At 59.2% G+C, this 15,236-nt stretch overlaps 1 protein-coding gene across 1 annotated transcript; it reads left to right on the top strand.

Annotated features, from left to right (window-relative positions):
• CACNG1 (calcium voltage-gated channel auxiliary subunit gamma 1) lies at positions 1–10,832 on the top strand. Its single transcript, XM_055132270.1, has 4 exons — positions 1–220; positions 7,893–7,967; positions 9,860–9,997; positions 10,600–10,832. Exons 1-4 carry the CDS (start codon positions 1–3, stop codon positions 10,830–10,832), a joined length of 666 nt encoding a protein of 221 aa, XP_054988245.1.
• The last annotated feature ends 4,404 nt before the right edge of the window (positions 10,833–15,236 follow it).

Raw genomic sequence — 15,236 nt, 5'->3', positions numbered from 1 at the left:
ATGTCCCGGGCGAGCACGCTCACGGTGCACGGGACCCTCTTCTGCGTCCTGGCAGGTGTCGTGCTGGCCCTGGTGGCTGTGGCCACTGACCACTGGGCCGAGCTGAGCCACCATGCCACCTGCCAGGCCACCCACTTTGGCCTCTGGCGGGTTTGCACCAAGCCCCTCGCAGGGGGCGACCGTGAGCCCCGAAGCTGCGGATCCACCGGCTGGCCTGGGGGTAACGTAATCGCCCCTCACGGGATGGGGGGACCACTCACAGGGAAGGGGGTCTCTTGGGCAGATGTGGGGTGGTCCTAGCTTCCAGGGAGCACACACAGGGGAGCAGGGGTCCCCAGCCCCGGGTCCCCCAATTCACACACTCCTCACCCAGATCTGGGCGGGTGTGACGGAAGGTTCTGGAATGAGATCACGACCTCCCAGAGAAGCAGCTTGAAGGAGGCCCGTCCTGGGCCTCAGAAGGGCGGGGGTGGCAGATCCCATGCCTGGCTCCAGCCGCGGTGTAGACAGGCAGTGGTGTAGACGGGACTAGCAGGAGGCTTCCCTGGCACAGGGCGACGGGCCACAGGTGTGGGGACCCGGGTTGGGGTGAGCCTCCTGCCTCCCGAGGAGAACGGGGGTTCCCGCAGCCTACCCGGTGCAGATCCCGTGCTCACAGCTGGACTGTGTCCCCTGCACGTGGACCTTGAAAGCTTGGGGCCCCTCACCCCTGCTACTCCAGCAGCCTCACAGGCCTTCATTCCTGCTCTCAAAGGCCCTGCCACCCCCCGGTGGCCCCTCTTCCAGGCAGTCCTCCGTCCATATCTTTCAGGAAGGCAGCTACCTACCTGAGGCTGTGCAAAGGATCTCCTTCCTCCACCTCACCCCTTCCTCCCACCTCACTCTGCCTCAGCCCTTCCTCCTGCCTCACCCCTTCCTCCTTCCTCACCCCTTCCTCCAGCCTCAGCCCTTCTTCCTCCCTCACCCCTTCCTCCCCCTTCACCCCTTCCTCCCGCCTCACCCCTTCCTCCTCCCTCACCCCTTCCTCCTCCCTCACCCCTTCCTTCTATCTCACCCCTTCCTCCCCCTTCACCCCTTCCTTCCACATCACACCTTCCTCCACCTCACTCCTTCCTTCAGCCTCACCCTTTCCTCCCGCCTCACCCCTTCCTCCATCTCACCTCTTTCTCCCACCTCACCCCTTCCTCCGCTTCACTCCTTCCTTCTGCCTTACCCCTTCCTCCTGCTTCACCCCTTCCTCCCACCTCACCTTGTCCTCCACCTTCACCCCTTCCTCCTGCCTCATCCTTTCCACCTGCCTCACCCCTTCCTCCCTCCTCATCCCTTCCCCCACCTCTCAGCCCTCCCTCTCTGCCCCTCCACCAGCTGCCTCCCAAGTCTCTGGCTCTGATATTCCCTGGGCACGGGCCTGTGCAGGCAGGTATCACATAGCCCAGGGTACAGCCACAGACTGAGATGTGACCCTGCCAGCTCCCTGGGGCGGGGCGTAACTTCGGGATCAGGCTGGGCCTGGTTTCGGTCCTACCCACCTCTGCGGCTGGCCCGTGTCCTCAGGGCGGGGGTGACCTGTACGACACCCACTGCCCAGAGCTACAATGATCCGTGCCAGCCCCCCTCAAACCAGTGCCCCCATCTGTCTGTGCCTCTCCCCTCCCTGCAGGGACCCCACCGGGCGCTGGGGGCTCTTTTCCGGAAGGAGGAGCCGGTTCCTACCTGCCCCCTCGGTTCTCAGTGACAATTACGAGCCCCGGGGCTGGGGCTGTTCCCGGGGGGTGAGGCGCAGACCCGCATCAATCCCTGGCACGGCGAGAGGACCCCCTCGAGCCCCGCCAGGAGTGACCCCTGAGCACAGAGTCAGGAGTGAGCCCTCAGCACAGTCAGGAGTGAGCCCTGAGCACCGCCGGGTGTGGCCCCAAACAAGCGAACAAACATCAGAGACCTGTCCAGCAGGACCCTGACCCCGGGAGTCCCCGCTGAGCAGGCGGCCCTCTCGGCCCCAACTCGGGCTCGTTCCGCAGGCGCCTTTTTTTCTTATCCAATTGTAATCGCTGTAGCACTGTCATCCCGTTGTTCATCAATTTGCTCGAGTGGGCACCAGTAACGTCTCCATTGTGAGACTTGTTGTTACTGTCTTTGGCATGTCGAATACACCACGGGGAGCTTGCCAGGCTTTGCCGTGTGGGCGAGATACTCTCGGTAGCTTGCCGGGCTCTCCGAGAGGGGCGGAGGAATCAAACCTGGCTCGGCCGTGTGCAAGGCAAGCGCCCTACCCACTGTGCTATCGCTCCAGCCCAATTGTAAAAGAAAAACAACCAAAAAACCAATAAATGACCAGAGACTGTTGTTTGGCATCAGAAATGCCTGAAGCAGCGGATTGGAGGAAACATCAGGGGTTGAGGGGCCAGAGAGATGCTCACACAGCTGGTACCCAGCCTGGCACGCCGCGCTCGGCTGCCCTCCCAGCACCGTTCTGGCCCACACAGCCGGGCTAGCCCATGGCGGCCTCTGGGGGGGCCCGCACTGCTCGGGAGATACTCCAGCGCCCCTCCCCACCCCCCAGGGAATCAAACTGCTGGAGGCGGAGATGTGCAGTCGTGGTTTTGGAGCCTTCCCGCTTTGCCCCTGGAGCGAAGGGCCTGAGCCCTCCGCTTTACCTGAGCCGGCTCGCAGGCCGGAAGTGCAGGCCACAGTCTCGCTCAGAGCGGTGTGTGTGTGCTAAACATGGGAGGGTACCAAACCCTCAGGGCCACCCCCAACACGCCACAGGCTCTCCGAACTCGTTTCATAAAAGTCACGGGGGAAAAAGGACAAGCCACGACAAGCAAGGAGCAAGCTCAGGGCAGGGTTTGATTCTGGGAGGTGACTGGCCGAGCTGGCGGGAAACAGAGTTCAAGGGTCAAAAGCCTTGCAGGCTGCTGGCCCCACCTGGAATCCCCAAACACCCCCGAGGGCCCCCTGAGCACCACCAGGGGGCACTCCTGAGCTCAGAGCCAGGGGCCGGAGAGAGGGCCCCTGAGCCCTGCCGTGTATGCCCCCCCAAACTCAAATCTATACAAAGATAGAGCACTGGAGCACTGGAGCACTGTCTTCCTGTTGCTCACCGACTTGCTCGAGCGGGCACCAGGAACGTCTCCATGGTGAGACTTGTTGTGACTGTTTTTGGCATATCGAATACGCCACGGGGAGCTTGCCAGGCTCTACCGTGCAGGCGGGATCCTCTCAGTAGCTTGCTGGGCTCTTGAGAGGTTCGGAGGAATCAAACCCGAGTTTAGCTGCGTGCAAGGCAAACGCCCTACCCACTGTGCTATCGCTCCAGCCCACGAAGGTAGACAGAAAAATTATTTAATTTTCAAAAACCATAAAGTATGGGGGCTGGAGCAATAGCACAACGGGTAGGGCATTTGCTTTGCATGTGGCCGACCCGGGTTCAATTCCCAGCATCCCATATGGTCCCCTGAGCACCGCCAGGAGTAATTCCTGAGTGCATGAGCCAGGAATAACCCCTATGCATCACCGGGTGTGACCCAAAAAGCAAAAAAAAAAAAAACACCCATAAAGTATGGCCAGGAGGTGTTGGGGGACAGTGACCACATTCCTGAAAAAGCCCGGGCACCCACTGGACGTGCCAGACAGAGAGTTCAAGTTCGCTCATCGCTATCTGTAGATCTATATATGTCTATATCTATCTGTCTATCTATCTGTCTATCTATCTATCTATCTATCTATCTATCTATCTATCTATCTATCTATCTATGTATCTATCTATCTATCTATCTATCATCTATCTATATTTGGTTACATACGTTGGTTTTCCAACCACACTCAGTGTCCACTTCTGGCAGGGCTCAGGGGACCATATGGGGCACCAGGAATCGAACCCGGGCCAGCCCTGTGCGAGGCAATTGCCCTCCCCGCTGTCCTAGCTCCCTAACCCCTAACTCAGCTCTTTCCCACGCACTGAATGAACTAAAGGAAGCCAGCCCTGAAGAAGGGAAATTAGATGACAACAAGCTTCCTGAAACGAGGCTTTCTGCAGAAACTGAACGCAGAGTGGCAATAAAGAGAGAGAGACTCCGGCGCTGAAGAATCAAACAGCTGAAATGAACACGGCGTTAGGGGAATTCAGTCTCCCATCTCAGCAGGCAGAGAGAGAAGGGGCACTGGAGGTGAGCCAGTGTGGGCGCTCAGTTTACCCAAACGCCACCCGGACAAAGGGCAGAGGGGATCAGCCCGTCTCTGCAGGACTCTGGGCAACTGGCAACTCCTGCAGCAGCCGTGGACCCCCCACAGCTGTAAGAGCCACAACAGAGCTGGGGGGGGGGTGGCTGGCACTGGACCCAGGAGCAAATGTTCCCCCGATCCCGGCACGAAGCCTGTAGCGCAGCCCAGAGAGGGGCGGGCTGCCGTCCCCAACACCACCCCAAGAGCACCCTGTCAGGACGGGCACCGTCCTCTCCATCCCTCCCGGGGAAGCGCTGGACTCGCAGAGCAGACGGTGGGCCGTGAAGCACCCTTGAGTCTGGCCGATTCTTTTCAGAGATGAGAGAAATGAGCCCTTAGAGAAAGACTCGGAGACGGTGCGTTACGCAGAAGGACACGCGGGGAGAGGGGGGAGAGCGCGGCAGCCGTGGGGAGCAGGGGTGCGGGAGCAGAGAATGAGGTGGCTGGTGGTGTTGTTGTCGGCTTTAAAATAGCCCAAAGCCAAGAGCCACTCCGGCATGGCCCGGCGGCCACAGCTCCTTCCGAAAGGCCGCGGACTTAAATAGACGCGCCACAGCAACCACTTACTGGGTGCTTATGGGCCTCGCCTCGGCTGCGGGGGCCCTCGGGGGACCCCACGGGGCTGGGAGGCTGATGGAGACACTGAGGTCCTAGGGAAGGGCGCCTGCACCCTCCAGCTGATGCCTCGGCCTGGTGGGGGCTCTTCGGGGGCAGGACTGCAAGGTCTCCTGAGGGGATGAACCAGGAGGGAACTGCAGTCTCCAGGGGGAATCGAGGAAGTGGTGTAGCCACCCAGGGCCTTGCGGTGCCCAGACCAGCGGGGCCCCATCCTGCCAGCCTGGCAGACCAGCCCTGCCCTCAGGGCCTTGCTCTGTCAGGCCAGGGATTCCCGGTGGGCCGGAAAGGAGCGATCACATAGCAGGGAGGGTCCCTGTCTTACACATGGCCCACCCGGGTTCAATCCCCAGCATCCCATGTGCCCCCCCCCAACCCCTGCCAGGAGTGATCCTTGAGCACAGAGCCAGGAGTCAGCCCTGAGCACAGCTGGATGTGCCCGGCCCCCAAAAAAGAAACAAAACAAAACTATTGCAACAATGTTGCAGTAAGGTTTAGCTGGACAGTCTGAGGCATTTAAGACGTGCACAGGAAAGAAATACACATTTTTTGGGAGGATCACATAACTGTCTCCGGAGTTTTTTGTGTTGTGGCCTGTGGGAGAGCAACCTGTTCAGCCTCCTTTTATTAACTAGGTTGATGTTTTAACCAATGATATTCAGCCACGTAGGCAGAATATGCAAATTAACTTAGTCAATGGAAACAGTATCAAAGTCAGTTACACTACCTGAAGTAACAGTAACAGAAAAACAATTTTTACATCCAAGCCTAGCTAGGCCTGAGACTATGGGATGTTGTACACCAACAAAAACCAAACAAGCACACAAAAATCACCACAAATTGAACATTGACTAAGAGGCAAGAACCAGACTCGGTTTCCCCAAGGCAGGAGTAGCTGCACAGCTGGGTTCCAGACGCCACGAGCTTCTCCTTCAAGTTTCCCTTGCTGGACTTTTCTAGATCAAAGAAGAACCTGAAAGGGAAATCATGCCTCCAGCTCTATTTTTTTTTTTTTGGCTTTTTGGGTCACACCCAGCGATGCACAGGGGTCACTCCTGGCTCTGCACTCAGGAATCACCCCTGACGCTGCTCAGGGGACCATATGGGATGCTGGGAATCGAACCCGGGTCGGCCGAGTGCAAGGCAAATGCCCTACCCGCTGTGCTATCACTCAAGCCCCAACTCCAGCTCTATTTCTGACCAGCATGCTTTTCTTTCTTCCTTTTTCGTTTCTTTCCTATGTTGTTTGATTCCCTCCCAGCAGCACTCAGGGGACTCCTGGCCTCAGTGCTCAGGGGACCGTGTAATAATAGGGACCGATCTGGGCTCCCTCCCTGTCCCTTCCTGAGCACAGCCCCTTTAAGTCAGGAGGTCCCACACACCTGTCTCGACTTCTCGGACACTTCCTGGATCTCCTGGGAAGCTCGTGAAGTGTCGGGGGCCCAGTGAACTGGTGTGACCACCCCAGGGGACCCACTTCTAAGTCCATTCCTACACCCCCTCAGGAAATTCTTTGGCAGGGTCTCAGGCTGGCTGAGCATCAGAATCTTCCAGAAAGCTTCTGTTAGGTTTGGGTTTTGCTTGGGGGCCACACCCAGCGGTGCTCAGGGATCACTCCTGGAGAGACTTGGGGGGCAGGACTGCAAGGTCTCCTGGCCATATGTGCTAGGCCAGTTACATAGAAGGCAAGCACCCCCTGTTCTCTCTCCAGCCTTTTCTAGGAAGGTTTGTAAAAACGTGTGTCCCAATCCACGTCCAGCAAATCAGGGTGAGGGCAGGAGAGGGAGGGGGTATGTATTGGATACTGATTTAAAAAAAATAAAATCCCTAGAGGCCAGAGAAGTCATAAAGGGATTAGGGGTCAAGGTGTCAACCTTTAACAACATGTTAGTAATCTCTTATGTATCACTGTAGCACTGTCCTCCCTTTGTTCATCAATTTGCTTGAGCGGGCACCAGAAACGTTTCCACTGTGAGACTTGTTACTGTCTTTTGCATATCGAATACGCCACGGGGAGCTTGCCAGGCTCTGTCGTGCGGAGGGGGATACTCTCGGTAGCTTGCCAGGCTCTCCGAGAGGGATGGAGGAATTAAACCTGGGTCGGCTTCGTGCAAGGCAAACACCCTCCCCGCTGTGCAGACTGGAGTGATAGCACAGTAATCTCTTATAGAAGGGCTTAATGGCTCCCGGGTGAAATAAAACAATCTTCACACACTCTAAGACACCATTTTGTCTCATTTATAGTGGATTTTTCATAACAAGCAATGCAAAACAATTTATTTCAGCTCTGCTTTGGTGGGCAGGGTTTGGGGGTTGGGATAGAAATATGGTGGTGGGAAGCTGTAAAATGGTGGTGGGATTGGTACCCGAATATTAAATGTAATCAAATATTGTGAACAACTTTACGAAATTAAAATTAAATTTTTTAAAAAATGAAACAAAATAAAGAGGTGAAGGTGCTTGCCTTGCGCACAGCCCACCCCTGTTCAACTCTGGCACCCCGTATGGTCTCCTAATCCCCACCAGGAGTGATCCCTGAGCACAGAGCCAGGAGGAAGCCCTGAGCATCACCAGGTGTGGTCCCCAACACGAAGACAGACAGATTGTGGGGGTGGGTGCTACTGATGCCTGGGGCCAGATATGGGGGGGGTGCCCTGTATACTAGGGGCTGCCCAGCACATCTCCCTGTTGAACACCAGATATACCCAAGCTGTGGGGGACACCAAAGCTTGTCTGCAAACACTGCCCCGTGGCTGCAGTGGGCAGAGACCTCCACTCTGTAACCACGCGTCTTGCACCCCACGACACGGGGCTCAGTGCTGGGCTTCCGCTCCCCCACCTGCCTCCTGGCCCAGCCTGTGCCGCCTCCTCTACCCCCACCCCGCTGAGGCTTTGGGCTCAGAGAGACCAAAGGCTCCACCCAGATTGGGGGTGTGTGTGAGGTCGTGCTGGGTGCCCCCTCCCGCAGCCCAGCCGCAGCCCTGCCCGTAGGACCCCCTCCCCGCCACTCCCGCCGCGCCTTTTCTCCACTCACAGACCATCTTCCTCCTTGGCAGAGGGAAACTGCTCCTACTTCAGGCACTTGAACCCCAGCCAGAGCTCGGAGAGCTTCCAGGTCACGGCTCAGAAAGGTGAGCGGGTGGGAGGGGTGGAGAGGGAAGATCACTGGGCACAGGAGCATCGCCTCCCTGCAGGGCTGGGGCGACAGGGGCCCAGCTCGAGGGCAGAGGGTGGGGACGCGGCAGGTGGCAGGCACCTCACAGGGCAAAAGGAAAGTTCCCCCCACTCAGAGCCAGGGACCTGTGGAAAGCCCCGCCCCCCGTCAGAACGGCAAGGACCCAGAACACCAGAGGATGGGGGCACAGACGTACCCCACATGGGCCTGCACCTGTACATGCACATGTCAGCACACGGAGAAAGCCATGTATCACGGGCACACGTGCACACACAGATCCTGCACACATCACCAACACAGAGCCCACAAGAATCACACACAGAAATCCCTGCATGTATCACCATTGCTCACAGAACAGCCCCACATGTATCATACATACATACATGCACACAGAGATCTCACACACGCACAGGCACACAGAGATCCCCCACATGCGTCATGCATACATGCACACAGAGATCCCTCATGTGTATCATGCATATATGCATAGAGATCCTCCACATGCACCACACATACGCAAGCACAAGCAGCTCCCCAAGTGGGTCACAGCAGGCAGACAGACCCCGCAACCCTGCCCAGGGCGGCATCCCCAGCCCCCTCCCCTGCACGGCCGTCCTGCGTCCAGGTACAGCCCCCCCACTCGCTTCCAGCCTTTTCCCTCAGGGACCGTTTCCATGTCCTGCACAGCCTCCCACCCCCCCCCCCAGGGGGTGAACATCCTGCCCCAGATGTAACCTGAGGGCTTCACCTCCCAGAGCCTTAGTTTCCTCTCAGGTGAAATGGAGATAAAAATGTCTTTCACCTGGCCGAGGCAAAGCAGCCGGAGGTTCGAGTCCGTTGATGTGGTGTAGAATCATCCCTTGCCACGCTACAAATGACAGCATGCTGCAGATCACAGCCCCTTGGATTGCTGTGGTCACATCTTCTAGATCGATCGCAGATTATCACCTCTTGGAATATTGTAGATTATGGTCCCTCGGCGTTCTGTAGGTCACAGCCCCTTCCTGTGTTCTAGATCATGGCCTTTCTGGAGTTCTAGGTAACAGCCCCTTCCTTTGTGTGTTCTGAAAGGTCACAGCCCCTTCCTTTCTGTGTTCTAGGTTACAGCCTTTCCTGTGTCCTAGACTATAGCCCTTTTCTGTGTTCTAGATCACAGCCCCTTCATTCTTATGTTCTAGGTCACAGCCCTTCCTGTGTTCTAGTTAGTCTTTCTTGTGTTCTAGGTCACAGCCCCTTCCTCCCTCTCTTCCTCCCTCCCTCCCTCCCTCCCTCCCTCCCTCCCTTCCTTCCTTCCTTCCTTCCTTCCTTCCTTCCTTCCTTCCTTCCTTCCTTCCTTCCTTCCTTCCTTCCTTCTTTTTTCTTCCTTCCTGTGGTCTAGATTACACCCCTTCCTATGTCCTAGGCTACAGTCCCTTCCTGTGTTCTAGATCACAGCCCCTTCATCTCTGTGTTCTAGGTAGTAGTCCTTCCTGTGCTCTAGGGTAGAGCTCCTTTCGGTGTTCTAGATCACTGCCCCTTCATCCCCTGTGTTCTAGATCACAGCACTTCCCTGACCTGGGTTACAGCCCCATCCTTCCTATATTCTAGATCACAACCCTTCCTGTATTCTAGGCCACAGTCCCTGACGGGTTCTAGATGACAGCTCTTCTGTGTTCTAGGCTGCAGTCCCTAGTGTTCTATAAGCCACAGTCTCTGGCATGTTCCAGACCACAGTTCTCCCAGTGCTCTAGGTTACACCCCCTGTGTTGTATGTTCTGGCCCTGGTGTGTTCTAGACCACAGCTCTTCCTGCCTTCTAGGTTAGAGCCCGGTGTGCTGTAGGTTGTCACAGTCCCTCCCTGTGTTCTAGATTACAGCATCTCTGCGGCCGCCATGTCCATCTTCAGCCTGGGCTTTGCGGTCCTGGGGACCATCTGCGTGTTCCTGTCCTTCAGGAAGAGGCGGGACTATCTGCTCAGGCCTGCATCCATGTTCTACGTGTTTGCAGGTGCGAGGGGCTCCTACCTTCCAGCTGGGGCTGGGGAGTGATGTTCTGGGGGTCGACTGCTATCCCATCCTCACACCTACCTGGGGGCCTGAGCCCCAGGAAATCACCAGGTTCCCGACAGGAGCCAACTTGATGAGGAGCTTGGATTTCCCAGTGCGGGGAGGGGCGGAAATCACTAACCCAAATTCACATGAGCTCGGCGGTGGCGGAGAGATAGTGTGGCAGGTCGGGCACTTGCCTACCTGGGTTCGATCCCCAGCACCCCGATCACTGCCAGGAGTAATTCCTGAGTGCAGAGCCAGTAATAACCCCGGAGCATTGTTGGGTGCGACGCCCCTCACTCCCTCTGCCTCCCCCCCAGAAAAAATTACATGAACCCCGAAGAACAGTGGCCGGGGAAGGAGAGCGCTGTCCCTCCAAGGGACGCGGGTTCACGGCTAGAAACTGAGGGTTTCGGCAGTTTGCCTCCCATGCTGGGTTCCCCTCCCCCACTTTCTCTCATGCTGCCCAACTCCAGCAGGCCGGGAGGCGGGGGGGGGGGAGCGCGGGGGGGGCGGGGAGGGTAGCACGTGGGGTCCCTGAGGCTCTGGCGGGCCCCCCAGGTCTCTGCATCTTCGTCTCGGTGGAGGTGATGCGGCAGTTGGTGACGCGCGCGGCCGGCCGTGTGGACGCTGCCGGGACCCGGATCCCCTACGGCTACTCCTGGTCCTTCGCCTGCGCCTGCGCCTCCTGCGTCCTCCTGGCCCTGGGCGGCCTGGCGCTCCTGCTCGCCTCCCTGCCGCGCCTGCCCCGCGACCCCTGGGAGTCCTGCATGGACGCCGAGCTCCAGCGCTAGCCCCGAAGGTTCCAGGTGTTTCCCGCTGGGCTTTTCCTGTCTGCTCCACCCGTGACAGCCCCTGGGACCCAGAAGCCGAGGTGGAAGGAGGCGGGCACAGCGGGACTGTCCCCAGGGTGCGCGCCCCGCATCTCCGTCCCGGGGCATGAGACCCTCGTTCTGGGCCCGCCTCCCCGCCCGCCTCGGCACAGGAGCGACCGGGGAGCACTCCTGCTGATCGGGGAGCACTCCTGCTGATCGGGGAGCACTCCTGTTTGGCGGCCTCTGGGTGATCTTGGAAATAAAAGTTCCGGGAAAACTGGCTCGTTCCTCGCGTCTTAGACGGAAACTGCTGGGTGACTGCGGGAGACCAGGGCCGCGGGGACGGGAGGATGGAGAGCAGGTCGCAGGGAGGGGGCCGGTTCTGGCTCCGGCAAGGATCCCCGGGGCCCTGGTTTTCCGGGGGGCAGAATCCAGAGACCAAGGGTCCCAGATGACGCGGGATTCTCCCGCCGGGCGCCCCAACACCAGCAGGACACGGAAGCTGGTGCCTGCTGCTGGGGTGAGGGGCGGCGACCCCTGCAGCCTTAGTTAGTGGACACGGAAACGGCCTGGAGGGTGCGACCCACACTCCTCTGTGCTCCTCAAGCCCCGCCACCCTCACCCAGCCCGCGGGAGCAGGAAGTCAGGGGCCCGAGGCCCCAGGTGCGATCCCTGATCCTCCAGCGAGTGTGATTCCCGCCGCCCCATCCTGTGTCCTGTGTCCCCTCCCCAGGCCAAGGGCGGCCCTCGCCACTCTCGGCTGCGTTTTTAAAGATGATGATTTAAAAATAGATTAAAATAAAATTAAAAAAAAAATAAAGATATTATAGGGGCTGTGCCAAGCAGTGCCGGGGGCCTGGGGGGGGTCCTAGTGCCAGGGGGTCCGGGAGGTGCTGAGAGGAAGCCCAGGGTCCCTGTCGTTCAAAGCATACGCTCCACTTTTTGGCCTTTTTAAAAGCTCAAAAAGGAATGACACCGGAAAATGACACGAAATTCCCATGTCAGTCATGGAACTAGCAGAAAGGACAGACTCAGGCGGTCCCGAAGCGGTCCCAGACGTTGGACGCCAGACCATAGCGCCCACCGCAGCCCGACTCGCCCCCATCCTGAGGACCTGCTGTGGATTGGGGGGTCTGGAATCTGGGGGCGGGGGGCACTGTGGTCCAGGAGGTGGTTTCAGAGACAGGGGGAGGCAGGGGGGGAGGTGCTGGTCTCTGAGGGACTTGGGGGGCTCCCTCCTCTCAGTGGGGCGGGAAGGGCCCGACAGGGGTGTGTGTGTGGGGGTGGTGGGGACCTTCTCCTGCTCATGTTTCATGCTCTTCACACAGGCACGCCCAGAGCGAGCCCGCAGGTCCTCCTAGCCCCTGAGCTGCTCAGGCGTGTTTCCCGTACGGGGCCCTGGTGCAGGGACCTCTGCGTGCAGCCCACCCAGTTCCCGCTCCCCGTGTCCTGGGTCATGAGACCCTGCTGTCACCCCAGGCAGGATCCAGGCTCCCTCCATCCCACCGGCTTGATTAAAGGCCACCAACGTCTGGAGTCCCCAGACATGGAGCCCTGAGAAGCTGGGGCTGGAAAAACCGGGCCCGGGACAGGCGGACCCACTCTGGGCCTGCGTCCCTGGCCCCCTGCGTCCCCGGCCCCCCGAGTCCCCAGTGTCTCCCAAGCACGAAGGAGGCAGACCCTGACGGATGATGAAGGAAAACGTTTCTGAGTTCCTGAGGCAAGTGCCCCTGGGCCTTGCCAGGGAGAGGCCTCGGCTCACGTTTGGGTTCAGTTACGGAACCAGCAGCAGGGCCCCTCCCCCACCCCGCCCCCCACCATCTCGCCTGGCTGCCTTTGCAGGGCGGCCCTGAGGCCTCTCCTCTCCTTCCCAGCTCGGCAGCCGTTCCCGGGGCTCTGCAGAGCCTGAGTTTTAATGAGCCGGGAGGGGGCCCGAGGAGGAACAGGCTGCAGCTTCTAGTCAACTTAATTACCTCCCTCGGTGGGTTTAAAAATCAGCCAGAGCTTCAGACAAAGGGGAACGTATCATTTTTGCCCAAATGCCACAGGTACGAGGAGCCTCCTTGGAAGCAGGAGATGGATGCGCGGGGCGGGAGCATCCGTCAAAGCCGGCGTCACCATGGTGAACTGTCAAACGCCGGCTTGGAACCGGGAGGCCGGGAAGGCACCAGATATGCCTGAATACTAAACGCTGTGCAGTTGCTCCGTGATTGCAGGGGGGAGGCGGGGAGAGGGGCGTGCTTTAAGGTCATCTCCCGTGTGGACGCTATGAGCCAGCTCTGGGCAGAGGCCTGCAGGAATCAAAGGCGCGGGGCCTCCGCCTCTGCTGCCTGGCAGCTCACAAGCTCCTCAGAACAAGAGACAAGCTGGTGACGGAGGTGGAAGGTTGAATCATAGCCACCGAGAAGGGGGCGTGGACGTGGGGGGCAACCGGTCCTGGCTGTGGAGTGGGGAAGGTGGAATTGAGTCTTGAATAATGAGCAGACACCGCCCCCCGCCCCCAGGCAGACTGGAGGTTGGAATCTGAGGGCTGGGGGCGGGGGGAGTGGGGGGCCCACAGGGGGCACCTTCTCGGAAGGCCTGAGTGATGGGTCTGCCAGGTGCAAAGTGCAGGGGTGAGACGTGAGGCTGGGGGCACCTCCAGAGTCCCAGGGAAGAATTTCAGAATGTTAGCGGGAAGCACCCAGGGAGGAGAGAAGAGGAGAGGAGAGGAGAGGAGAGGAGGGGGAGAGAGGGGAGGGGAGGGGAGGGGAGAGGAGAGAGGGGAGAGGGGAGAGGAGGGAAGGAGGAGAGGAGAGGGGAGGGGAGGACAGGGGAGGAGAGGAGAGGGGAGGGGAGGAGAGGGGAGGGGAGGGGAGGGGAGGGGAGAGGAGAGAGGGGAGAGGGGAGGGGAGGGAAGGAGAGGAGAGGAGAGGAGAGGAGAGGGTCTGCTCTCGCGAGGACCCAGCCCCGTGCTCCGAGAGGGAAGGGAGGACTCCTGCTGGCCTGCTCGAACAAGCCCGCCCCCCCCCCCCCCCCCCCCGGGGCGGAAGCAGCATCGCCTATTTCATCTGCTAAGCCGAGATCAAGGGGTGGGGGGAGGCGAGGCAGGGGTTTGGCCGAGCCACACTCAGGACACATGGCTGTCCCTCCCAGGGTTCGCATTTCCACTTGCACGCCCCACCTCTGAGATAACAAGTTCCCACCTGGCAGTTTGAATGACATCTTCCCACCACCTTCATGCTAATACCCTTCTCAGAGAAACGCTTCTGCAAGCGCCAGCCGGCCCCCTGGGAGTCTGTGGTGCAGCCCCCCCACCCCCCAGGGCAGCCTGGTCCTAAGGGATTGCAGTGATAGCACAGTGGGTAAGTGGCTGACCCGGGGTTCGATTCCTGGCATCCCATAGGTTCCCCCGAGCACCGCCAGGAGTAATTCCTGAGTGCAGAGTCAGGAGGAGCCCCTGTGCATCGCCGGGTGTGCCCCCCCCCCCAAAAAAAAAGAGCGGCCCTGAGGAGCCCTCTCCAACCTGCTGTTTGCAAAGTATTGGGGGAGAGGCGGGGGCTAGACCCGGCAGTGCTGGGTCACTCCTGGCCTTGTTTGAGGTGGGGGTTGCTTCCAGCCATCAGGGCCCTGGGGTTAAACCCGCTGAACCATAGCTCTTGGCCTCTCTGAGGAAACGCTCTCCATTCCCAAACCGAGTGACTCCGAGAAAGCTGGATGCCTCGTCTGCAAACGGAGTCGCTGCGAAGAGAACCCCTGGCAAGTGCTCCCTGGGGCAGGGGGATGTTCCCGGGTACTTACATTTCCAAGCACAAGTGCGATGGCTTGGTTGGGCTTACGGTGGCGTGTCATCAGGATGTCCAGCACAAGAGAAAGGGCGCATGGCACCTCCTGGGACCTGCAAGGGGGTGGGGGCCCCACGTCCCCCCCTGGCAGATGCAGGGAGGGTCATTTCTCCCACAGACACCAGGGCCTGGGTCTGGGCGATTCTCTGCACACCAGCCTCTGGGGGCCGAGGAGACGGGGCGGGCTGGGCGGGAGTGGCTGAATGCCCCCCTGCGGAGCCAAATACTCTAAGCAGGTTTATGAGCCCTGAAGAGCTTCTGACCCGGGAGGCCTTACCAGTGCCCGCATCCATATTTTTTGAAGACCTGTGTTGAACGACAATTGCAAAGGGCCCATTTCCTCACCCGCCAAAGATCTTTACAGGCTCAGAGAGAATATCTGGGGCCTTTGGGCCCTCGCGGCTGCCGACATCTGTGTAGGCAAGCTAGAAATTTCTGGAAATGCCGTCACAGTGTTACCCATAAACAGGAGCCCTTTCCCATAAATCTCCTCCGGGTCCCGACCTCAGGGCGGAAACGGGAAAGGCAGCAACCATGAGGCACACACAAGAAGCGAGGC

This window comes from Sorex araneus, chromosome 3, assembly GCF_027595985.1.
Source record: "Sorex araneus isolate mSorAra2 chromosome 3, mSorAra2.pri, whole genome shotgun sequence".
NCBI lineage: Eukaryota > Metazoa > Chordata > Mammalia > Eulipotyphla > Soricidae > Sorex > Sorex araneus.
Note: the sequence above shows the minus strand (reverse complement) of the source record. Positions and strands in the feature narration are given on the sequence as shown.